The sequence below is a fragment of the Anolis sagrei genome, chromosome 5, assembly GCF_037176765.1.
Source record: "Anolis sagrei isolate rAnoSag1 chromosome 5, rAnoSag1.mat, whole genome shotgun sequence".
In the NCBI taxonomy this organism is placed as follows: Eukaryota; Metazoa; Chordata; class Lepidosauria; order Squamata; family Dactyloidae; genus Anolis; species Anolis sagrei.
Window position 1 is genome coordinate 86038230 of NC_090025.1, and position 22297 is coordinate 86060526.

Sequence of the window (22297 nt, forward strand, 5' to 3'; positions counted from 1 at the left end):
CAAAAAATACATTACAATGTATGCACACGCGCATGCGCGTGCACACACACATATATAGGCAAACACACATATAATACATACATATACACAAATATACACACATAAAGCACATATACACAGACTGGGCCACAGCAACACGTGGCAGAGGACAGCTAGTATTATATAAACTAGGTTTCTGACATTTCCTTGCTGTATTTCTGTTTCTTCTGATCCAAATTTTCATATAAAATGTGTACTTAGGCAAGCAACACTTTCAGTTTTTATTTGGGGCTCAGAAAATACTGTGTGAGCATGTATGAATATGTCAATGTTCTAATGAATTGTAATGATGGAGAAATAGGAATATCTGTGAATTTGCTGGAAAACCAACATTAGTGTAAGAAAAAGTGCATTGTTTGGCAGTATTTAAAGCTTTCCGTATTTCATGGTCATCCATCTATTCACTCCATTCATATTTTTATAATGACATTTCTGAATTACTTGGCTGAATGTAGTCAGTTTCTTTCATTTTATATCCAGAAGAAAATACTGTTATCTAATATTTCATTCAGTTTCTACTGCTTAGAGGACTTATTGTTTTTTGTTTATTCGTTCAGTCGCTTCCGACTCTTTGTGACCTCATGAAGGTGTTATTAGTCGACTAATAGAGGTCTTATTAGTCTACTTTTAAGTAAATGTTACAAGTACCGTTAAAGGAAAGTATGGCATACATTCAACATTGTAATTTTTTTGCAAGAAACCATGTGTTTTGTTACTTTTCTTTTGCTCTGAGCATACAAGACTAAGGAACTGCTATATTTTTGTGGTCATAAACAAATCTTTATTAAAAGCAAATGCCACTTTCAAGAAAAAAGCAGTTGAATTTGGCAGTTCACTTTGCATATCCAGAATTCTTTGCAGGAATTTTGCAGATTAAAATACTATATGACATTAATATATCACATGTTAAATTAAGTCCGCATACTTTTTCTGTTGTATGACAATTGGAGAAACTGGAAATGGAGGAAGTTATAGCGAAAAAAATAATTTCTTAATTTTATGTATATGTTTAACTCTAGAGTGAAGAAAATGAAGAACTCTATAGATAAATCTACAGAGACTGACAATGGGTATGTCTCCCTTGATGGAAAAAAGACAGTGAAAGGCAACGAAGATGTTTTACAGTTTCCTGAGTCACACTCTGAAATTATCAGATCAGAAGAGACATGCTGGAGCACAGGAACAGTCAGAAATGCATTCAGTAATCCAAATCATCACAAAGTGAGTGTCTCATTTCTTGTTGATTTGCCATGGGCTCACCATCAGTAATTTTCATATGATAATTGCACCAAAAGACTGTCATGACCAACTTTCTGTCTCTCATAGTAGGACTTTACCATAATAGTAGAAGTTTTGAACACCTGGACTGTAGTTAGAAACTGTTTCACTAAAAAAAAAAAAAAAAAAAAAGCCCTTTTAATTTGAGGATTATATCACTGGCTGCCGATCAGCTTCCGGGCACAATTCAAAGTGCTGGTTTTAACCTTTAAAGCCCTTTAAAACGGTTCTGGCCCAGATTACCTGTCCGAACGTATCTTCTGCTATGAACCATCACGAAGCTTAAGATCGTCAAGAGAGGCCCTGCTCTCGATCTCACCACTCTCGCAAACACGATTGGTGGGAACGAGAGACAGGGCCTTCTCGGCAGTGCCCCCCCCTCCCCCCCCGTCTGTGGAACTCTCTCCCTAAGGACATCAGGTTGGCCACCAACCTCCTATCCTTTAGAAGACAACTGAAGACCTGGCTCTAAGGCTGGGAGAGCTTTTGCACAATTAAAACTTGCGCGCCAGTTGCGCCCGTACCTTGGTAAGTCGGATCTGGCCACAGTGGTCCACGCTCTTGTTACATCCCGAATAGATTACTGCAACGCACTCTACATGGGGTTGCCTTTGACGATTGTTCGGAAACTTCAATTAGTCCATCGGGTGGCGGCCAGATTACTCACCGGAGCGTCATACAGGGAACATACCAACCCTCTGTTATGTCAGCTCCACTGGCTGCCTATCCAGTTCCGAGCACAATTCAGAGTGCTGGTTTTGGCCTACAAAACCCTATATGGCTCCGGCCCAGCGTACCTGTCTGAACATAGCTCCTTCTACATCCCACCTTGGAGTTTAAGATCTTCTGGGGAGGCCCTGCTCTCGGCCCCACCTCTATCACAAGTGAGATTGGTGGGGATGAGGAGCAGGGCCTTCTCGGTGGTAGCCCCTCGCCTGTGGAATTCGCTTCCCAGGGAAATTAGGTCATCGACATCCCTCCTCTCTTTTAGAAGGAAACTAAAAACATGGACATGGGACCAGGCTTTTGGGTCATCTGACAGACAGACAAAGGACAATGACGACTAGAGTTGGATAGGATTATGACAGTGTGGAATGAACTAGCAGATTTTGAGCTTGGCGAACGTTGATCACTAGATTGGTTTTTATTAGTTGTACTGTAAAGCTGGGTTGTTTTAATTGTTTTATAATTGTTGCTGCTATGTATTTATCTTACTATGTGTATTGCTGGCATCGAATTGTGCCTTTTGTAAGCCGCCCTGAGTCCCCCTTCGGGTGTTGAGAAGGGCGGGGTAGAAATACTCGAAATAAATAAATAAATAAATTAGATTAGAGGCCAGCGGCAATAGGAAAAGGAATTTTAGATTTTGCAACCTGGATTCTCCTGGCTTGGTTTTTGGTTTTACTGGCACTTTAATTTATTGTTAAATTTACTGATAATGTTGTATAATGTTTTAAAAATGATTTTATTGTTAATTGTAATTTTTATGGTATTTATGCTGCTAGCATCTTCCGATGCTTATGTGAGGCCGCTCTGAGTCCCCCTTATGGGGAGAAGGGCGGATAGAAATATACGAAATAAATAAATAAATAAATTATATCACAGTCCTGGAAACCTTTATCCTATTCCACATATAGGGAAACTCTGGCCTTAAGTAGCTGCAAACAGGAGCCCAGGGTGGTCCGCCCACTATCCCCAGTTGATGATCCAGCAGTTTGGGGGTAGGAACATATAGGCACTATTCGTTTATGAGGATCATTGGGCTAAGACAAAGAAGTTTTAGTCTCTACTGTGAGCAGTCATTATACAAATTCCTTTCCTCACAGCAATAGGAAGAAATGATGTGGAATTCCCTCCTCCCCTCCCATTCATTGATTTCATCAAATAGGGAATGGAGGTTTAAATATTCCCATAATGTGCTGTTCTTGTGTTGTTCTTGGTCAAATTCCTTGGACTGCAGGTTGCCCCTAGCTCCCAAAATTAGTACAGTCAGTCTCTGGGTTATGAATATTATAGGTGCTGTAGGTTTCTTCTTAAGTTGAACTTGTATGTAACTCAGAATAGGTACATTTTAAAGTGTAACTCGTCAATTTTTTCTAGTATTGGGTAACTTAGGGAAGAGTTAACACCTCTGCAGTATTTGTTCCTAGGGGTAGATTTCCTCACCAGGGTGAGACAACAGGGCTGATTTCCTTTTGTCTCACCCACATTTCAATCCGGGGAGAGTGGGTTGAGCTCCCCCTGACAGCTCCAGCTCCCCATGTGGGGACATGAGAGAAGCTTCCCACAATGATGGTAAAATGTTAAACATCCGGGCATCCCCTGGGCAACGTCCTTGCAGACGATGAGTTGTCTTACACCAGAAGTGACTTGCAGTTTCTCAAAGTCGCTCCTGACACGAAAAAACAAAACAAAAACCAAAACCCACATTTCTTAAGTAGGAGTCATATGTAAGTCATAACTTGGGGACTGCCTGTATATTAATTTTGATAAGATAAATGACCTGATGTTGTAATAACTTCTGTTAGGGAATGAAAGGAAAATGTTGTGACTGTACTGATATTATCACACTACATTTCATCAATTTCTTCTAAGATAATGAACCCTTTCCATCAAAGAAGTTGCATTTAAGTTTGTAAATTACCATATATACTCGAGTATAAGCTGACACGAATATAAGCTGAGGCACCTAATTTTACCACAAAAACTGGAAAAATGTATTGACTCGAGTATAAGCCGAGGGTGCAAAATGCAGCAGATACTGGTCAAGTTCAAAATAAAAATAGATACCAATAAAATTACATTAATTGAGGCATCAGTAGGTTAAATGTTTCTGACTATTTACATAAAACTGTAATATAAGACTGCCCAACTCTGATTAAACCATTATTCTAGCCTTCTTCAATGTATATGTGCTAAATAATAATAATAATAATAATAATAGAGAGCAAAATAATAAATGTAATAATAACAATAATAGAGTAAAATAATAAATGTAATAATATCAATAATAATAAAGTAAAATAATAAATGTAATAATATCAATAATAATAAAGTAAAATAATAAATGTAATAATAATAGAGTAATTAAATATAATAAAATAATAATAGAGTAATTAAATAAATATAATAAAAATAATATTGATAACAGAATAAAATAATAAATAACCTTGGCTCGAGTATAAGCCGAGGGGAGCTTTTTCAGCCTTAAAAAGGGGCTTATACTCGAGTATATACAGTAAGTCACTTTTTGTTTTTAATTTACCCTTATGCCTGGAGGCTTTGTCGAACTGGCTACGTGCTAGCAGACTGAAGGTGAATCCAGCGAAGACTGAGATCCTGTGGCATGGCTGCCTGATAGGTCCAACCCATCCGTTACCTACCTTTGATGGCGCTGCTCTATCTCCATCGCCTACCATTAAGAGCCTAGTGTCGTTTTGGATTCGCAACTGAAGATGGAGGCTCAGGTCGCTGCTGCCAGCAAGCAGGCCTTTTTCCATCTATGACAAGCGAGGCAACTGGCACCTTACCTGTCGGATGAGGCTCTAGCAACAGTCATCCATGCCACGGTCACATCTAGGCTAGACTATTGTAACGCCTTGTATGTTGGCCTTCCTATTTCTAAGACCCGAAAGCTCCGTATTGTCCAGAATGCTGCAGCCAGGTTACTCACAAAAACACCCATGAAATGCCATATAACATCAGTGCTGCGGCATCTACACTGGCTCCCAATTGAGCATCGTGGTTTGTATAAGATGCTGGTCCTGACCTTTAAAACTTTATATGGCCAGGGTCCATTGTATCTTAGAAACCGTCTCTCCTTCTACCATCATCGAAGGTCTCCATGACCATCCCAACACGATTTGCTCTATATGCCGGGTCCTAGGGAAGTGCACTTGGAAAGCACCAGGCGCAGGGCCTTCTCTATTCCTGCCCCTGCCTTATGGAATTCCTTGCCTCCCTATTTCAGAGCCATGCATGACTTAGGGCATTTTATCTTAGCACTTCAGACCTGGCTTTTTACTAGAGCATTTGACCCATGTTAATTTTAATATTTGTGTGTACGTGTTTTATCCTGTATAATTTCTGCTATGTAAATTGCCTGGAACATCTCGGATGGAGGGCGATTAATAAGTAATTAAAGATGATGATGATGATGATGATGATGATGAAAACAGTGTTTTCAGCACTAGGAAAAGACTGTCACTATTTCCATCAGAATTAGGAATTAAAGAAAACAAACATACAGCCAATTTTCCTTCCTCCGTGTGCGCATTGAATCAAGCAATTAGTGTTAGTCTCCATTGAGCTCTTTTTCCAAGTGGTAAAAAACAATTGAACCAGTCATCCATAACTTAAATATGTTTAATGGCACAGTACGTCTTTTTAGCTTTTATCAGGTTTTCAAAGAGGTGTATGACCCAACAAAGGTTAAGAACCACTGGTCTAGTAAATTATTTTAAGCTTGTTTCTGAAGTGCTTTGTAATTTTCTGAAGCATCAGTTATGTCAGTAGGTTAAAACTGGGTCTGTATTGCAATGAACACATTAAAGTGTTTCATAGCAAGAAAAAAATTGTGATCATTCACAATTGGGAGAAATTAATTTCTAGAACAAGCGATACACTGCTTCCACCTAATTAACAGGCCATTCCTATTATTCGTTGCTGTTTCACCTGTATTTGATGGAACATTATGAATCCACAATGCATCTGCGATTTCTTTTGCTAGAACATACACCAAATTCTAGAAAGTACACTCAGGGATTCTCACCTTGCCTGTCACTGTAGTTTGACCCCTTTTTTCTTTGTTTGAATGATCTGAAGACATCTGTAATTTTTTAGTTTATTTATTTATTTATTCATCAATTTTATATACCGCCACTCCTCGAAGGATCGGAGCGGTTTACAATATACACATGTGATACATTACATATAAGATCAAGAACAACTTCGATCAGCAAAATTCAAATGCCACCTAAATAAATAAGTTTTACAAGCTCTACGAAAAGCAAGTAAATCACAGAGAGCTCGTGTTCCCACTGGCAAAGCATTCCACAGATAAGGAGCCACCACTGTGAAAGCTCTACGCCTAGTAGACATCAGGTGAATGGTCCTAAAATTGGGAACTTCAAGGAGATTGTGATAGTCTGAACGAAGTGATCTCGGGGATTGGTAGGGGGTGAGGCGGTCCTTCAGGTACTCCAGCCCCAGGCCATATAAGACCTTAAAGGTAAGAACCAGCACTTTGAAGGTAATCCGGTGCTCAATCGGTAACCAGTGCAGTTGCTGCAAGATTGGAGTGATGTGGCACCTCGCTGGAACCCCTGCGAGAAGCTGGGCAGCAGCATTTTGCACTAGTTTAAGTTTCCGGATCACCGATAAAGGCAGGCCTATGTAAAGGGCATTACAATAGACCAGCCTTGAGATAATCGTAGCCTGGATCACCATGGCCAGGTCATCTCTGGACAGATAGGGAACCAGCCACCTAGCCTGACGCAGATGGAAAAATGCGACTCTGCTCGCAGCAGAGGCCTGGGCCTCCATCATCAGCAGAGGGTCTAAAAGGACTCCCAGACTCTTTACCAAGGATGACGGGTGTAATATCACGCCATCCAGGGTAGGCAACCGGATCACCCCTCCGTCTGAGCGGCCCAACCAGAGGATCTCCATCTTTTCTGGATTCACCCTCAGCCTACTGGCATGCAGCCATCCAGTAACAGCCTCAAGGCATTGATGGAAATGATCAGGTATTGAGTCCGGTTGGCCTTCCATCCTCAGGATGAGTTGAGTGTCATAAGCATACTGATAGCACTCAAGCCCAAAACCTCGCATCAGCTGGGCAAGTGGTTGCATATAGATATTAAACAACAAGGGGGAGAGGATAGCCCCCTGAAAGGACTCCACATTTGAGAGGGGCCCTCTTAGAGACCGACCCTTCTCTCTCCACACGTTGACCCTGTTTTTGAAGGAAAGAGGACAGCCATTTAAGGGCCATCCCCCTAATTCCAGTCACAGCTAGGCAGTGAATTTTATTCTTGAAGTCAAGTACATATGGTCTAAAAAAGAGGAAAGAATTCATAAATGCTGCCACTATATTTTCTGTTGAGGAAGGGTGGAGAGGTAACAAACCAGATAAAATTACTTGACATGGTGGAGGAAAGTCCCATACTCCACAATGCATGAAGAAGCATGAGTATTGCATAATTGAGCACACTTCAGAATAATAATGCTCAGTGTCAACAATTACAATGTGTCCATTATTTTAAATGTTTGACTAATAGTATTGTACAAGCCTTCCTTTCCGCATAGCCTTTGTAGCTTGCGGTTTCCTCTTTTCAGGAAATGCTACTGCTGCTGCTGATATATGAAAGAGAATTGCTGTTTTTCTTGTTTGTCTGCCATCTGACTGACTTGAATAACAATACCATCCATGCCAAGAATTTCTTACCTGTGTTTGGTTTTGCTTTTGTATGTGCCTAGTGTATTCTTTCTCATTGTTCGGCAAAAAAGATAGCAAAAATAGAATTATATAAACAGAATTACTTGCATTTTCAGTTCTTTTAATATGTATGTATTTGAAAAAGGCCAAAATGGAGTGCTTGCAATTTCTGTAGCCAGAGAAGAAATAATATAAATGCATTCCCATAGCATTTCAAGTTCTTTATTACATTTCTGTTAATATGTCTTGTACAGATATATGTACATAGGATTATACCGAAACAACACAGAATTGAATTAAGTTATATTTGAAGTAAAAACAATGTTTATTTTGCTAATAGCTCATTCTTAATTGGATTAGGACAATCACAGAACAGTGACTAATGTTTCTGATGAAGTTTCAAGTGAGGAGGTCCCAGAAACTGGATATACCCTGCGCCGTAATGCAGAACGTGCTTCCAGTGACTGTGCATTTCGAAACAGGAAACCTCATCATTATAAGAAACATTATCCCGTGGAGGTATGCCCCTGCACCGATTCTCTATCTATACTATTTTCTCCAACCATCTATATGTATTTATCAAAATGAAGAATCCCTTTAAAAAAAATTGTTATGCCTGTCAGCCTCACATTCATTGGTCTTTCCTTCACTGGGTAGCTGTCAGAAAGAGAGCCTTCCTAGCTGTGATATCCAGGATTCGAAATTGTCTTCCTACACATTTTATCAATATGAAGATTTTTTTTCATTTCAATTAACGCTTGATTTTTTAAAGAGTGTAATAACAGAAAGCGTGATTGTCCTTTGCTCTTCTACTGCTGTTGGTATTTTATTAACATGTTATTTTAATCAGTGCTATATTTTATCTTGAATTTTATCTTAAACTAGCCGTCTCCTGCCATGCGTTGCTGTGGCCCACATGGGGGTTCTGTGTGGGAGGTTTGGCCCAATTCTATCGTTGGTGGGATTCAGAAAGCTCTGTGATTGTAGGTGAACTATAAATCCCAGCAACTACAACTCCCAAATGTCAAGATTCTATTTTCCCCAAACTCTACCAGTGTTCACATTTGGGCATATTGAGTAGAGTTTGGTCCAGATCCTTCATTGTTTGAGTCCACAGTGATCTCTGGATGTAGGTGAACTACAACTCGAAAACCAAAGGACACTGTCTACCAAACCCTTCCAGTATTTTTTGTTGGTCATGGGAGAACTGTGTACCAAGTTTGGTTCAATTTCATCGTTGGTGGGGTTCAGAATGCTCTTTGATTGTAGGTGAACTATAAATCCCAGCAACTGCAACTCCCAAATGACAAAATGCATTTTTTGAGTGAAGGACATACATTGGGTTGTTAGGTATATTGTTTCCAAATTTGGTGCCAGTTCGTCGAGTGGTTTTTGAGTTCTGTTAATCCCACAAACGAACATTACATTTTTATTTATATAGATATCAATAGTCAAGAAAGGTGGGAAGTGAGTTTCTGTCCTCTCTTTTTTTGATATATCTCACATTTTGGGAGTTATATAACATAATGGAGTCTTCATCTCAATATGAAATTAATTTCTCCAAACTGTCACCCCATGAAATTGGTGACAATCATCTTTTGTCCATGCTCCCTAATGACACAAGATCATATCATGGGGAAATGGTTCCCACCCCCTTTCTTCTTCCTGGTTGTGCAGGCACCCTGTTCTGGCATAGCAGAGGGGCCTGTGATGGCAAGAAGCTCAGATGGAGGTCAATGACTAGTTGGGAGTGGCAGCAGTGACACAGAATGAGACTTTGCCTTTCCCTGTACTCTTCTGCACAGGGGAAGGGCAATTGTATGGTGTCTGTCTGGAGATCGGATCAGTTAAGATCGAACCCAATACAACTTTGCATATAGTCATACAATCCTGGGATACTTGAGTTTCTAGCAAGCTCTGGAGTATCCCTGACTTTAACAAAAATGTGTCAAAATTGGTTTAAACCTAAAAAATTCACAATATGCACTGGACCGTTGGTGAATGTTATAGGGGCAGCCAACAATGGATTTAAGTGAGTCTGGGCTTTTTCCCTTGTGAAGGCTCGCCCTGTGTTTGGCAGGAATTGGGAAGTACATCAGCTGCTTCAAAATTGCATCAGCCGCTTTGCTGTTTTTAACAATAGGACTAGCTTTGCATGGTAATTATTATCCTTAAGCCTAAAAGAAATCTGTTACAGAAGAGGCTTGGAACAGAAAGCTTCATGGTTGCAGTCAGATATTCCTACAAGTATGAGGATAGCTGTTCACACTCCATTAGGAATCTTAGAGTTTGATTCTCATGCATCACTGTTCTTTGCAAATATTGAAATTAGTTGATTTCTGAAGGCCAAATTCATCTTGGTTTCCTAGTGTTATGCTTCCAGTTTTGTCTACTCAATGCCTCTAGAACATGGCCATATAGCCCAAAAAAACCTATTCCCAGTTGCTTTTATGTATCAGAAAACATTTCATTTTATCAAAAAAGCTTCCGTGTATGTTTTTTAAAATTATAAACCAAGTTAGTTACTGATTACAGAACAATGTGGGTATTAATGTTTACCTTTAATATGTATATATATTTAGGATGTCCCTAAATCGGGAACTAGTTGTAGTTCACGATGTTCCAGTTCCAGACAAGATTCTGAGAGCACGAGACCAGAGTCTGAGACAGAAGATGTATTGTGGGAGGATCTTTTGCACTGTGCAGAGTGTCGCTCATCCTGTACTAGCGAGACAGATGTGGAGAACTCTCAAGTCAATTCATGTATGAAAAAAGAGTATAGAGATGACCCCTTTCATCAGGTTAGTACAAAAGGAACAGATTGTATGTATTTACCATATCTGTACTGAATTAAATTTGTGGTAATTAGAACATTAATAGGATGAAATACAATGACCTGTGAGTCAGTATAATGCTCCCCTTTGCAATGATGAATTTGTGTTGAATCTCCTAAATCTCCCCTCTCCTGCTTTTTTTTCAGAGCCATTTGCCTTGGTTTCATAGTTCTAATCCTGGCCTAGAAAAAGTGAGCGCAATTGTTTGGGAAGGTAATGACTGCAAAAAGGCTGATATGTCAGTGCTTGAGATCAGTGGCATGATCATGAACAGGGTGAATATTCATTACTTTATTTGTTTTATTACACTTTTCACTCAAATTAAAGATGTTGTGTGTTTTCCAGAGGGGGGAAAGGATTGGATTGTTTGTTTTGTAGTTATTATTTTTGTCGTGTCAGGAGCGACTTGAGAAACTACAAGTAGCTTGTAATAAAACTGGACATGAAACATGTATTTGTTTTTATAGCAAGTAGGACAGACATATCTAGAATATGCCTTGCCTGCTTGGCACTGTGCATATAACTTACCCAGAGCATCCAATGACTACCTGTCTTTTAAAAAAATAAAATAAATGAAATACATCTAAATTATATCACAAAAGCAACATTAAGATAAGTCAGTTTACCCAGTCTGGTAAAATTAAGGTTCTAATCAGTACAATTTTTCAAACAGATCATGGAAGCAGATGAAAGAGGGCTTTGTTTTTGTTGATTCCCATCTTTAGCTCTTTCTATAGAGAACTCTGGCCAGCTATTACAGTGATCCCACCGAGTGCCACCAACATATAGAGGACTCTCTAACCAGCTATTACAGAGATCCCACTAAGTGCCACCAAATATAGCCTACTCCTGTTAACAATGACCATCTAGGCAGGGACAGTAGTTAGGATTTACCTCAGGCATACACACATACTGGATGGAGGACAAAACGGCAACCCAGGCAAGGTTGTGAGGGAATTTAGAGCACACACACCCTCACTCATACACTGCCAATCAGTGGGGGAAGCTGCCACTGAAAATTGTATACTGCCTTTGCTCCTCCCAAATTATTTTATTACAGACTACTTTCGCTGCCACCACTCTATCTTTACAGGCCACCTCCTTTATTAAATTGTTTTAAAAACCACACAGACTTCAGTTGGATTAAACAGAAAATTGTAGTTTATTTATGAACAGTCAGTAAGCGTAATAAGTGTATAAGTGTGCTGTTATCTTATCAGGCATATCTGGTTACAGAGGAGGGTATATTAAACTTAAGTTTCTTTAGAACAGGTTCCACACACAAAATATTCAAATCAGAATCGTTTTAAACCCTTTGACAACTCCCTTCTTTCTTTCCCAGCACTCTAAGCACTTTAGAGGCCTATTAACTTTTAACCCTCAAAGAAATAACTATTAAACCACCAACAGTTCCCACTTCTCTTCCTTCCTTTCCTTCTCTTCCCCTTTTCACTACTCCATGTCCTCCTTCTTCACTTCCCACTTCCTAACTTCTTCCTGTTCCAACCCAGTCTCCAAACTGCTTCTTCAGCACCATTTCCTTAACTTCCTCCTTTTTCCATCCCCATTTCCCAACTCCTCTTAAAAATAGCTGCAGTCTTCTTTCTTTAGCTCAGGCTCCACCTATCTCTAGCTACTGAGCTTTGTCCTCCAATATTAACAGCCAATCAAGCTGCACTTCAGCCTTATAGACTGCCTGATTGCTCCACCCCTCAGCTCCTGCTTAATTCCAGCAAGCTGCCCTGGCTTCTGCCTTTAAAACCAACCTTTATATACTCCAATTCTTTTCACACCAACACTTCAGGGTAGGCCAGTCCATTACACTTTCCTTGTGACACATCCCACTCTCTGGATGCTTCAGAGGAGCAATCCACAATCACATTTATTGTATCATCACATGACAGTTTTCAAAGCAAGATCCCAACTTACTTTTTCAGTTATGTTCATCAATTGCATTCTCTTCTCTTCAATTTTTCATTCCTAGCAAGAATGAAAAGCCCCCACCCCCACCCCCCCAAAAAAACCCCTTGTTATCTCGGACAACTCTCCTTAAGCGTCATAGGATTGAATCAATTATCATTTTTAACCTATAGCAGTTCATCAGACATGTCATATGTGTTTATATATAAATTTACAACATGGATAAGTTGTGGGGTCATTCTGCAGAAAGGGGAAAGTGCCAGTGCTGCCTTGGGATGCCTTTTACCCCCAGCCCATCACCATATTCCTGCCCAGTGATTCAAGGACTTTCACCACTTTATTCAGAGAAGTTTTTGATAAAAATTAATGCACAATATTAAATCCTAATATTATTGTTGCCTGCCATAGCATTGCACTTAATTCCTGGCCCCCCTAGAATTTTTGGGCTTGCACAAATCTTGGCCCGGCCTTTATAATTTTTTAATTGCCTTGAACAGGCAGGATTCTTTTAATATATGTGCACATGGCAAACTTATTTTGTTTTTGTTAATCTTATGGTTATGTTGTTTTTTACTTTGTATGTCTTGTGATGTTACCTGGGAACCGCTCTGAGTCCCCTCGGGGAGATGGAGTGGTATATAAATAAAGTTATTATTATTATTATTATTATTAAATCCCTATCAAAAAAGGAAACCATCTCCTTCTTGGAGTAGAGTGGCAAAAGGAAAACATCAGTTTGGTCCAGGGGATCCTAGAAGAAGCACTAACCCCCATTACTTTCCTGGCCCCACCTGAGCATTAAAAAAGGCTTGAGGTAGCACCACCGCAAAGAGAGCAGAAGGGGGTAGTACTTCTTTTAGCTTCTCACAGGAGAGACTGAGCTGCTACGTTTTGCCACTGTAGTCAGAAAAGAAAGTTAAGGAACAGTACTTACATTGACCCATGGTTCAGATGACAGATTTTCTTACTAATATTTTTTAGACTTATACATTAGCATATACAATAATAATCCTATAGAATGTCTAAATATTGCGTTACTATTCATATCTCAGATTGCTTATCCTCATTTATTGACTTCTGAATGCTATTTTAGCAAACATTTTTAATATTTGAAAATAATCATTTCTGTGAAGCAGAATTTAACAGGTTTTTTTTAAAAATTAACATGTGTTATATTATAATGTGTTATAGCTTTTGTTTTGTTTTCTCATCTTCAGGTGAACAGCTATGTACCAGGAATAGGTTACCAGATATTTGGAAATGTTGTGTCTATAATCCTGGGTTTAACACCGTTTGTATTTCGACTTTCCCAAGCTAAGGATCTGGAGCACCTAGCAACACATTCTGCTATAGAACTTTATACAATTGCTTTTGGGTCAAATGGAGACATCATGGTCCTTTCCATGGTTGTAGTATGCTTTGTTGTTCGTGTTTCCCTTGTGTGGATTTTCTTCTTCCTGTTGTGTGTGGCTGAGAGAACTTATAAACAGGTAGGCATTAGCATCAAACCCAGAAGGAAGGAAAATGTACCATTTTATTGTAATACTAGCCGTCCCCTGCAACGCGTTGATGTGGTCCAGTCTGTCTATATGTGTTTTGTGTGTGTATAAGTGTGTGTGTATATGTGTTTGCATATATATGTGTGTGTGGTTTTGCACAAGCATTGTAATGTAATTTTTGGTTTTTGGCTTTTTAAGTCTCTTCTGCTGTGTTTTTTAGTGTTTTTATGAGTGATGGTCACTCGTTGGCCTGATAGGTATATTGTGTCCAAATTTGGTGTCAATTCGTCCAGTGGTTTTTGAGTTATATTAATCCCACAAACAAACATTACATTTTTATTTATATAGATTGTTTCTAGTATGATTTGTTGATATTTATAATATTTTATTACTTATTACAATCCCTTTAAAATACTGTATTCCAAGATAGCTTTTAGCATTGCAGAAGAAAACACTATTCACTAAAATGCACAATGGCATTAAATGGTAGTGGTGATGCTATCTATAACCATAGCAAGAATAGTAACAATTCTTGCATTCTCCCTCCCTTTTTCAGTATTTGTTTCTTTTTTCCACATCCTGTTAAAAGTAGTATAGAGTCATGAAAAAAATCTTAGTGCTTTAGTTCACAGTGTTTTAATTAATTTTAAATAACTTTTTTGCAGAGGCTATTGTTTGCAAAACTCTTTGGTCACTTAACATCTGCAAGAAGAGCACGGAAATCAGAAGTTCCTCATTTCCGGTTAAAGAAAGTGCAGAATATTAAAATGTGGCTTTCCCTTCGCTCCTATCTAAAGGTTTGTTTGCCATTATTTCTTTTTTGACATTTTACAGTGCAGTCCTTGCTATGTTTACTCAGAGGGAATCCCCATTGAGCTCATTGCATTTTGAGTATGGAAATTGTAGTCTTTAACTATCAAACTATATAATACAACTCTGATTTTGAATATTGAATCAACCCTCCACTGAATCTTTGCTTTTCTGTTTTTGTGCTTCAGACTAGTGAACCAGTATTTTTCACTGTGAATAATTTGGGCCTTTTTGTTTGTTTGCCTCTCATGCTTTTCTCCTAGTATGGGATCCAAGGTGTCTTACAGTATATGTTAAAACAAACTTCAGTTAGACAGTTCATAGTGGAAATGTTTTGTTTTGTTTTTAAAAAAACCACTCTGTTAAAGCACTATTTTAAAATATTTTAAAAGCATTTAATTAAATTATAGTGAAGATGAAGGGAGCAAGTGTGGTGTAATTGTTTGAGTATTGGACAAGGATCCCAGAAGACAGGTTTTGGTGTAGTAGAGTCTGTTGGACACGCTACTAATGCTAGTTTTCGACTACAGCTTTTGCTTCACGGACCTTTGTTTGCTTATCCTTTATCTGCTGCTCTATTTTGGGTGACTTTGGACACTATTCAATTTAATCCGGATTATATCTCTGTTTAATCTGGATTATTTCCTAAATTTGTTTTTTGAGCTAATCTTTGGAGCTACTTTTGAGTTTTGACCAGAGGCACTGAAGTAAGTGTCTCTGAGTCCTTTTGTTTGATTCAGTAAACTGTTTCTTCTGGACATACTCCTGAGTCTGGCTCTTTAAGGCTTCTGGGTTCTGACAGGTTTCATATCCCACTTTGCCACCGGGGTTGTCTTAGGCAAGTCACATCCTCTCAACCTTAGAAATAGTCACATCCTCTCAACCTTAGAAATCCCATGATAAGTTCACTTTATGATTGCCATTGGTTGGAAGTAACTTGAAGGAATCCAACAACAAATGATGATGGAAGTAATCAATGTCAGTAGCTGAAAAATCCTGCCAGCCTATCTTTATTTACTTCAAGAATACATGCCTACAAAATATTGTAACATAGTGAATGAATTCTGCACAATTGGCAGAATTAGCAGCAAGCACAGTTTGCAGTATTTCAAAAATATGATCTGATATACTGCTCTTTGACTTGACATAATTTTCTTCATGCCTCCTCTTTTGCACTTGGAGAAGATTTAATACTGTGCCGAGGAGAGGAGTTGTGTTCTTGATTTAGCTGTCTTGCAATCCAGTAGAGGGAGCCCAGCTCTTAAAGGATGTAAATTTTCTGAAATTCTGGCTTCCTTGGTGAGAATTTAATAGTAAAATTTAAAAAGTGATAACCCCTATCATTCCATGTTACTAGATCAATTTGTAGCACACACGATTCCACAGTACTACCAGGAGATGATCACTCTGATCTATTATTCAGTTTTTTAATGATCTAGTAGAGCACCCCCCCCCCCCCCCCCCAATTCAATAGCTGTTGTTTGGGTTCTCAAGTCTGAATCATAATATCTTCCTAAGCAACCAAAACTTTGTGCAGCCACACCCTGTGAACAAGACTAAAAGTACCCAAAGCAAAGCAAAGAAATTCCCAAAATAAGCTATTTCCTTCCTCTTCAGTCTGGTTGCCCTCTGATTTCCAAGTAGTGTGTTTTTCTTAATTTTCATATACTACATCGTAACTGTTTTATTAACTTTTCCGAAGCTGTGTTCATCTTTTTTTCAAATAAGTGATGCATTGCACTCCTGAAATTCAAAACAGTTTGATCAAAGCAGTCTTGTGAAATTATCCTATTAATAGGATTTTTTCACTCATCATCATGTCTCACTATACATTATGTATCAATATGAACATGTTTCCATATTATCATACTATCCGTACAATGCCACACGTTGCTGTGGCCCAGTCTGTGTATATGTGTTTTGTGTGTATATGTATGTGTATATATGTGGTTTTGCACACGCATTGTAATGTATTTTTTTTGGCTTAAGTTTCTTCCACTGTGTTTTCCAGTGTTTTTATGAGTGATGGTCACTCGTTGGCCTGATACGTGTATTGTGTCCAAATTTGTTGTCAATTCGTCCAGTGGTTTTGAGTTATGTTAATCCCACAAACAAACATTACATTTTTATTTCTATAGATTTTATTATTAATTCCTCCAGACAAACAAGTCAATGCATATTTCCTTGTTTTTTTAGCGGCGAGGTCCTCAACGGTCAGTCGATGTAATAGTCTCATCTGCTTTTTTGTTGACTATTTCTGTTGTATTCATCTGCTGTGCACAGGTAAGAAAAACATGCCAGAAAAACATACTTTGTTCTTAGACTTACAACAACAGAAGTATATGGATTCACCTCTACATGACCAGTAGAGCTCTTAGTTCTCCAATAATAATGGAGCAAGAACAGATGCAAAACAGAGACACGTTAATGTTCTCATCCATCAGAGTTAGAAATATGGCCTAAGTTGTTCCTAGTCTTTCACCTGACAACCCCCAATGCCCTCCTCCTGTCATTTAAGTAAAGGTTGCACCTGATAAATTCTCTTTTAGCCTTGGAATCCAATCTTTCGCCTGTCCACTGAGAAATAAATACCATTGACTTTAATTGGACCCGCTCACATGGAAATTGTTAAAATTAGGTGAAATTACGCTTCTGTTTAATGAAAATATTATAATGTTCTCTACTTTCTGAAGAATTAATACTTCAATTTTGTTCTTTATTTGTTTTCTTTCAGCTTCTTCATGTACATGAAATCTTCCTTGATTGCCACTATAATTGGGAATTAGTGATATGGTGCATTTCACTAACTTTGTTTCTTTTAAGATTTATTACACTTGGATCTGAAACGAGTAAAAAATACAGCAATACCTCAATATTACTTACTGAACAGGTGAGAGCTCTGTTGGAAAGAATGGCAACAGCATTTTGATCTGAAGTGAAGTTTGGCATTTCATCCTGTTTGTGCTCAAGGAAAGTTAGCAAATATATCTTTGGTTAATGTGAATCTATAACAGGTATTTTACATTCCTAATTGTTAGTTGATCACGTAGTGACTTCAGTTTGCCTAAGTTGTAACCTTGGTTTTGGCTTTCAGTCTGCTGAGGTTAAATAGCTTGCCATCTGTCCGATAGATGATTTCCACTCCGGTGGGAAGCTTCCCATCAATAAGGTGAAGTATCATAGTGATGAAAATGGAGAATAAGGTTGGGGCAATAACACATCCCTGTTTGACACCTGATTCCACCTTAAATGGGTCAGCTGTCCTAGACTGTTGCCATCACATCATCATGGAGGAGCCGCAGGATGTTCACTGTGTCAAATACCTTTGCAAGGTCAATGAATGCCATGTACAGAGGTTGATTTTGTTCCCTGCATTTTTCTTGGAGCTGTCGTGCAGTGAAGATCATGTCCACGGTTCTTCTGGAGGGGCGGAAGCCGTTCTGGGATTCTGGGAGGGTGTCTTCTGAGAGGGGTAGAAGGCGGTTTGCAAGGATTCTTGCGAGGATTTTCCCAGCTGAGGTTAGAAGGGAGATACCTCGATAGTTTCTGCAGCCTGTTGTTTCCCCTTTTTTGAAGAGGGTGATGATGGTGGCATCCTTGAAATCTGCTGGGATTTTCTCGGTCACCCACACTTTTTCTATGAGCTGGTGGAGTTGTTGTGTCAGCTGAGGTCCTTCCTCTTTAAAGATTTCAACAGGAATCCCATCAGGTCCGCTGGCTTTGTTATTTTTTTGTTGGCTGTAGTATTGCTGACTTCTTCCAAACTAGGCAGTGCTGCAAGCTCATCCCTGGTTTGTTGTTGTGGGATTTGTGAGAGAACCTCTTCGGCCACATTGGAGCTGTGGTTCAGGAGGCTTTGGTAGTGTTCTTTCTAACGTAGTGCAATTGAGTTTTGGTCCTTTAGGAGTTTGGTTCCATCTGATGAGCGTAGAGGCTGTATGCCATGGTTTCTTGGTCCATAGATGACCTTTATGGCTTTGAAAAATCCCTGAAATAAAATTAAATAAAATTAAAATAGCATATGGATGCAATTAATAGGCATTCTAAAGATACATACATTCTTTACACACAAAGGAGTGTGATGCCTGAATATATGATTTTTTAGAGCATACTTATTTCAAAAAGCTATCTAGTCAAATTATAATGTATAGTTGTCAAAATGGCAGCCATATAATTTCATTCTGTGGTCAGATATGGATCATTTTCAAAATGGCTAAACTGTCCCTCCAAAGTTGTTTTGTTTGTACAGGTACTTAATTTCTGTAGGAGAAGCTTTGTACGATCTACAAGGTAGACTACATATTAAGTGTTTAAAAATATATTAACATTTATACAGAAGGAAAGCTAATTTTTTCAATTATAATTCCCTTTGATCTTCTCTTAGCATTATTTTTTGTGTTTGTTTCTTCATCGGTACTTTTTACAATATTTGCTGTACATCATGGCAATTGAGAATGAGCATAGAAGTTCAGTCGATGCTAAGAATAATAATTTCTCATATGCAAAGGCCTTGTTCTGCAAAATGCAAACCAGCAATATGGCAGTCTGAGGTGAAAAAAATATGTGCCATTCTGTTATAATAATCTAAATTTAGAGGAATTGAAAACCTTTCTGTTACTGTTTGTTTCTATTGATTTTCTTGATCGCGAAACATGTTCTTAAGTAGACAATCCCCAAGTTACGAACATGATAAGTTCTGTAGGTTTCTTCTTAAGTCGAATTTGTTTGGACATCATAGGAAAGGGTTAACACCCTGTGATAATTGGATTTTGAAAAAAAAATGGCTTATTGTGGAAACAAGGATTGGAGAGAAAGCTTCAGTCGAGACACCTTTTCCCCATTATTGCTCTTCCAGAAGTAAATTTCTCAAGGAGTAGATTTATCTTACTTCCAGTTGTCTCACCCTCGTTCTTAATTATGAATAATTTGTAAGCGAGATGTTTGTACTTCGGGGACTGCCTGTATACAATTTTTCATTGATTCTAAAACACCTTCGATTCTAAAAAACACTAATTTCAGTATGACCACAGTTTAAAAAAATGTCATATGTGTGTGTGTGTGACCGTGGTTCTAAGACAAAGGAAAAGTGTGTCTTAGAATTAATGAAAAATAGTACTTTTCTGTGTTTGGTGACACATCTTTGAACATTCATAAATCAGCAATAATTCTAAATTGAAATTTTAAAAATACTAAAATTCTTAACTATTTAGAATATCTGCATTATAGCATTGCACCCAAGAAGTTTAGAAGTTAGGAGTTTCCTAAGTCTTCTGATTGTGTTAGAAGGGACTTAATTCTGGTTCGGTATGCATATGACTGTAGCATCAATTAGTAAGGTAAAACAAACACAAGTTTTCTCAAGAAGGCCCTCCTCTCAACACTGAATTCACCATCAGAGCTGTCCTGTGTTTGCTGCCTTTGGAATCGGTGGTGACCAGTGAGAGACCAGCTTGCCTTGTGTTAACTGTAGTATTTTTCAGCACCTACAGGCATATTTTTATGTGTAAGGATTAAATCATGTTGTGTGGCAGGGCTAATTTTCATTTTTTATATTTCTTAAATTGTTTGCTGCTTTCCATTCTTGCTTACTTTATTTTCATTTAGAAACTGGTGTACTGTCGTAAAAACCATATGGTGCATCATGGCTTATACCTTCTTCCATATAAATACCTTTTGATGACAGGGCAGTGAGAGGGAATCATTCGGTATCCTAAAATTATGATGTCAAATCACAAGCTGGAAGTGAAGTCATCTTTTAATCTTTAATGCTTATTTGTTCTTTTAGATAAATTTGTACTTGAAAATGGAAAAGAAGCCGAATAAGAAGGAAGAACTGACATTAGTGAACAATGTTTTAAAACTGGCTACAAAATTACTCAAGGTAAAACTAAACACATATACCTTAAAGTAGATCAGCTCTAAATACCCCAAAGGCACAAGAGCCTGTTTCATCTTATTATATTATTTTCTATACCGATCTTCTCACCTACAAGAGGGACTCAGATCCAGTTCACAACATGTGTTCATATACAAAAATACAAACCACACAATGCATCATCATTACACAATTAAAAACATATTACAATACAACATCGTCATCATCACAATCACATAGCCACGTTGTCAAAGCATTCCTGGTCATAATTCACAGTTATTCATTCTCCTTCCATATGGACCAAAGTTGACTCAGTTGTCAAAGGCCGCATTCCATAGCCAAGTCTTTGTTAGCTTCCTGAACGTCAGGAGGGAGGGAGCAGTTCTAATCTCCTGTGGGAGGGAATTCCAAAGCCGGGGAGCCACCATCGAGAAGGCCCTGTCTCTCGTCCCTACCAACTGCGATTGTGACAGTGGTGGGATCGCGAGCATCTTAGATGCTAAGTAGGGTCAGCTCAGCTCTGGTAGTGGATGGGAGACTACCAATGAATCTCAGGCTCTATAGTAGTGTTTCACAACCTGGGGGTCGGGACCCCTGAGGGGGTCGTGAGAGGGTATCAAAGGGGTCGCCAAAGACCATCAGAAAACATAGTATTTTCTGTTAGTCATTGGGATTCTGTGTGGGAAGTTTGACCTAATTCTATTGTTGGTCGAGTTCAGAATGCTCTTTGATTGTAGGTGAACTATAAATCCCAACAACTACAACTCCCAAATGTCAAGGTCTATTTTCCCCAGACTCCACCATAGAATCATAGAATCAAAGAGTTGGAAGAGACCTCATGGGTCATCCAGTCCAACCCGCTGCCAAGAAGCAGGAATATTGCATTCAAATCACCCCTCACTAATGGCCATCCAGCCTCTGTTTAAAAGCTTCCAAAGAAGGAGCCTCCACCACACTCCAGGGTAGCGAGTTCCACTGCTGAACGGCTCTCACAGTCAGGAAGTTCTTCCTCATGTTCAGATGGAATCTCCTTTCTGGTAGTTTGAAACCATTGTTCTGCATCCTAGTCTCCAGGGAAGCAGAAAACAAGCTTGCTCCCTCCTCCCTGTGGCTTCCTCTCACATATTTATACAAGGCTATCATATCTCCTCTCAGCCTTCTCTTCTTCAGGCTAAACATGCCCAGCTCCTTAAGCTTATAGGGCTTGTTCTCCAGACCCTTGATCATTTTAGTCGCCCTCCTCTGGACACATTCCAGCTTGTCAATATCTCTCTTGAATTGTGGTGCCCAGAATTGGACACAATATTCCAGGTGTGGTCTAACCAAAGCAGAATAGAGGGGTAGCCAGTTTACCAGCTGTTGGGATTTCTGGGAGTTGAAGGCCAAAACATCTGGGAACCCATAGGTTGAGATCCACTGAACTAGACCATTCCCTTCAAATGCTGGCCCAATTGTTGGGTTCCTCCACCTTTATTTCAGTTAGTCAACATACATAACACCACTGAATGTCTTATGCGGCTGTTCTGAGATTCCTGTTTTAAATATTGCACAGCTTTCCTTTTGAAAAATACAGTCTTTTCATGTCCCCACCCTGTCTATACAA

The 22297-nt window shown here is 38.8% G+C and overlaps 1 protein-coding gene across 1 annotated transcript in view; it reads left to right on the plus strand.

The window, feature by feature from the left end:
• The window catches only part of PHTF2 (putative homeodomain transcription factor 2), a 98881-nt gene that overhangs the window by 71390 nt on the left and 5194 nt on the right, over nt 1–22297 (plus strand). The window contains exons 8-16 of the mRNA XM_060778310.2: nt 1059–1260; nt 8117–8275; nt 10339–10557; nt 10737–10865; nt 13728–14000; nt 14675–14806; nt 17016–17102; nt 17554–17709; nt 20605–20700. Coding sequence (XP_060634293.2) covers nt 1059–1260; nt 8117–8275; nt 10339–10557; nt 10737–10865; nt 13728–14000; nt 14675–14806; nt 17016–17102; nt 17554–17709; nt 20605–20700 — 1453 coding nt within the window. The remainder of the gene's footprint in view (nt 1–1058; nt 1261–8116; nt 8276–10338; nt 10558–10736; nt 10866–13727; nt 14001–14674; nt 14807–17015; nt 17103–17553; nt 17710–20604; nt 20701–22297) is intronic.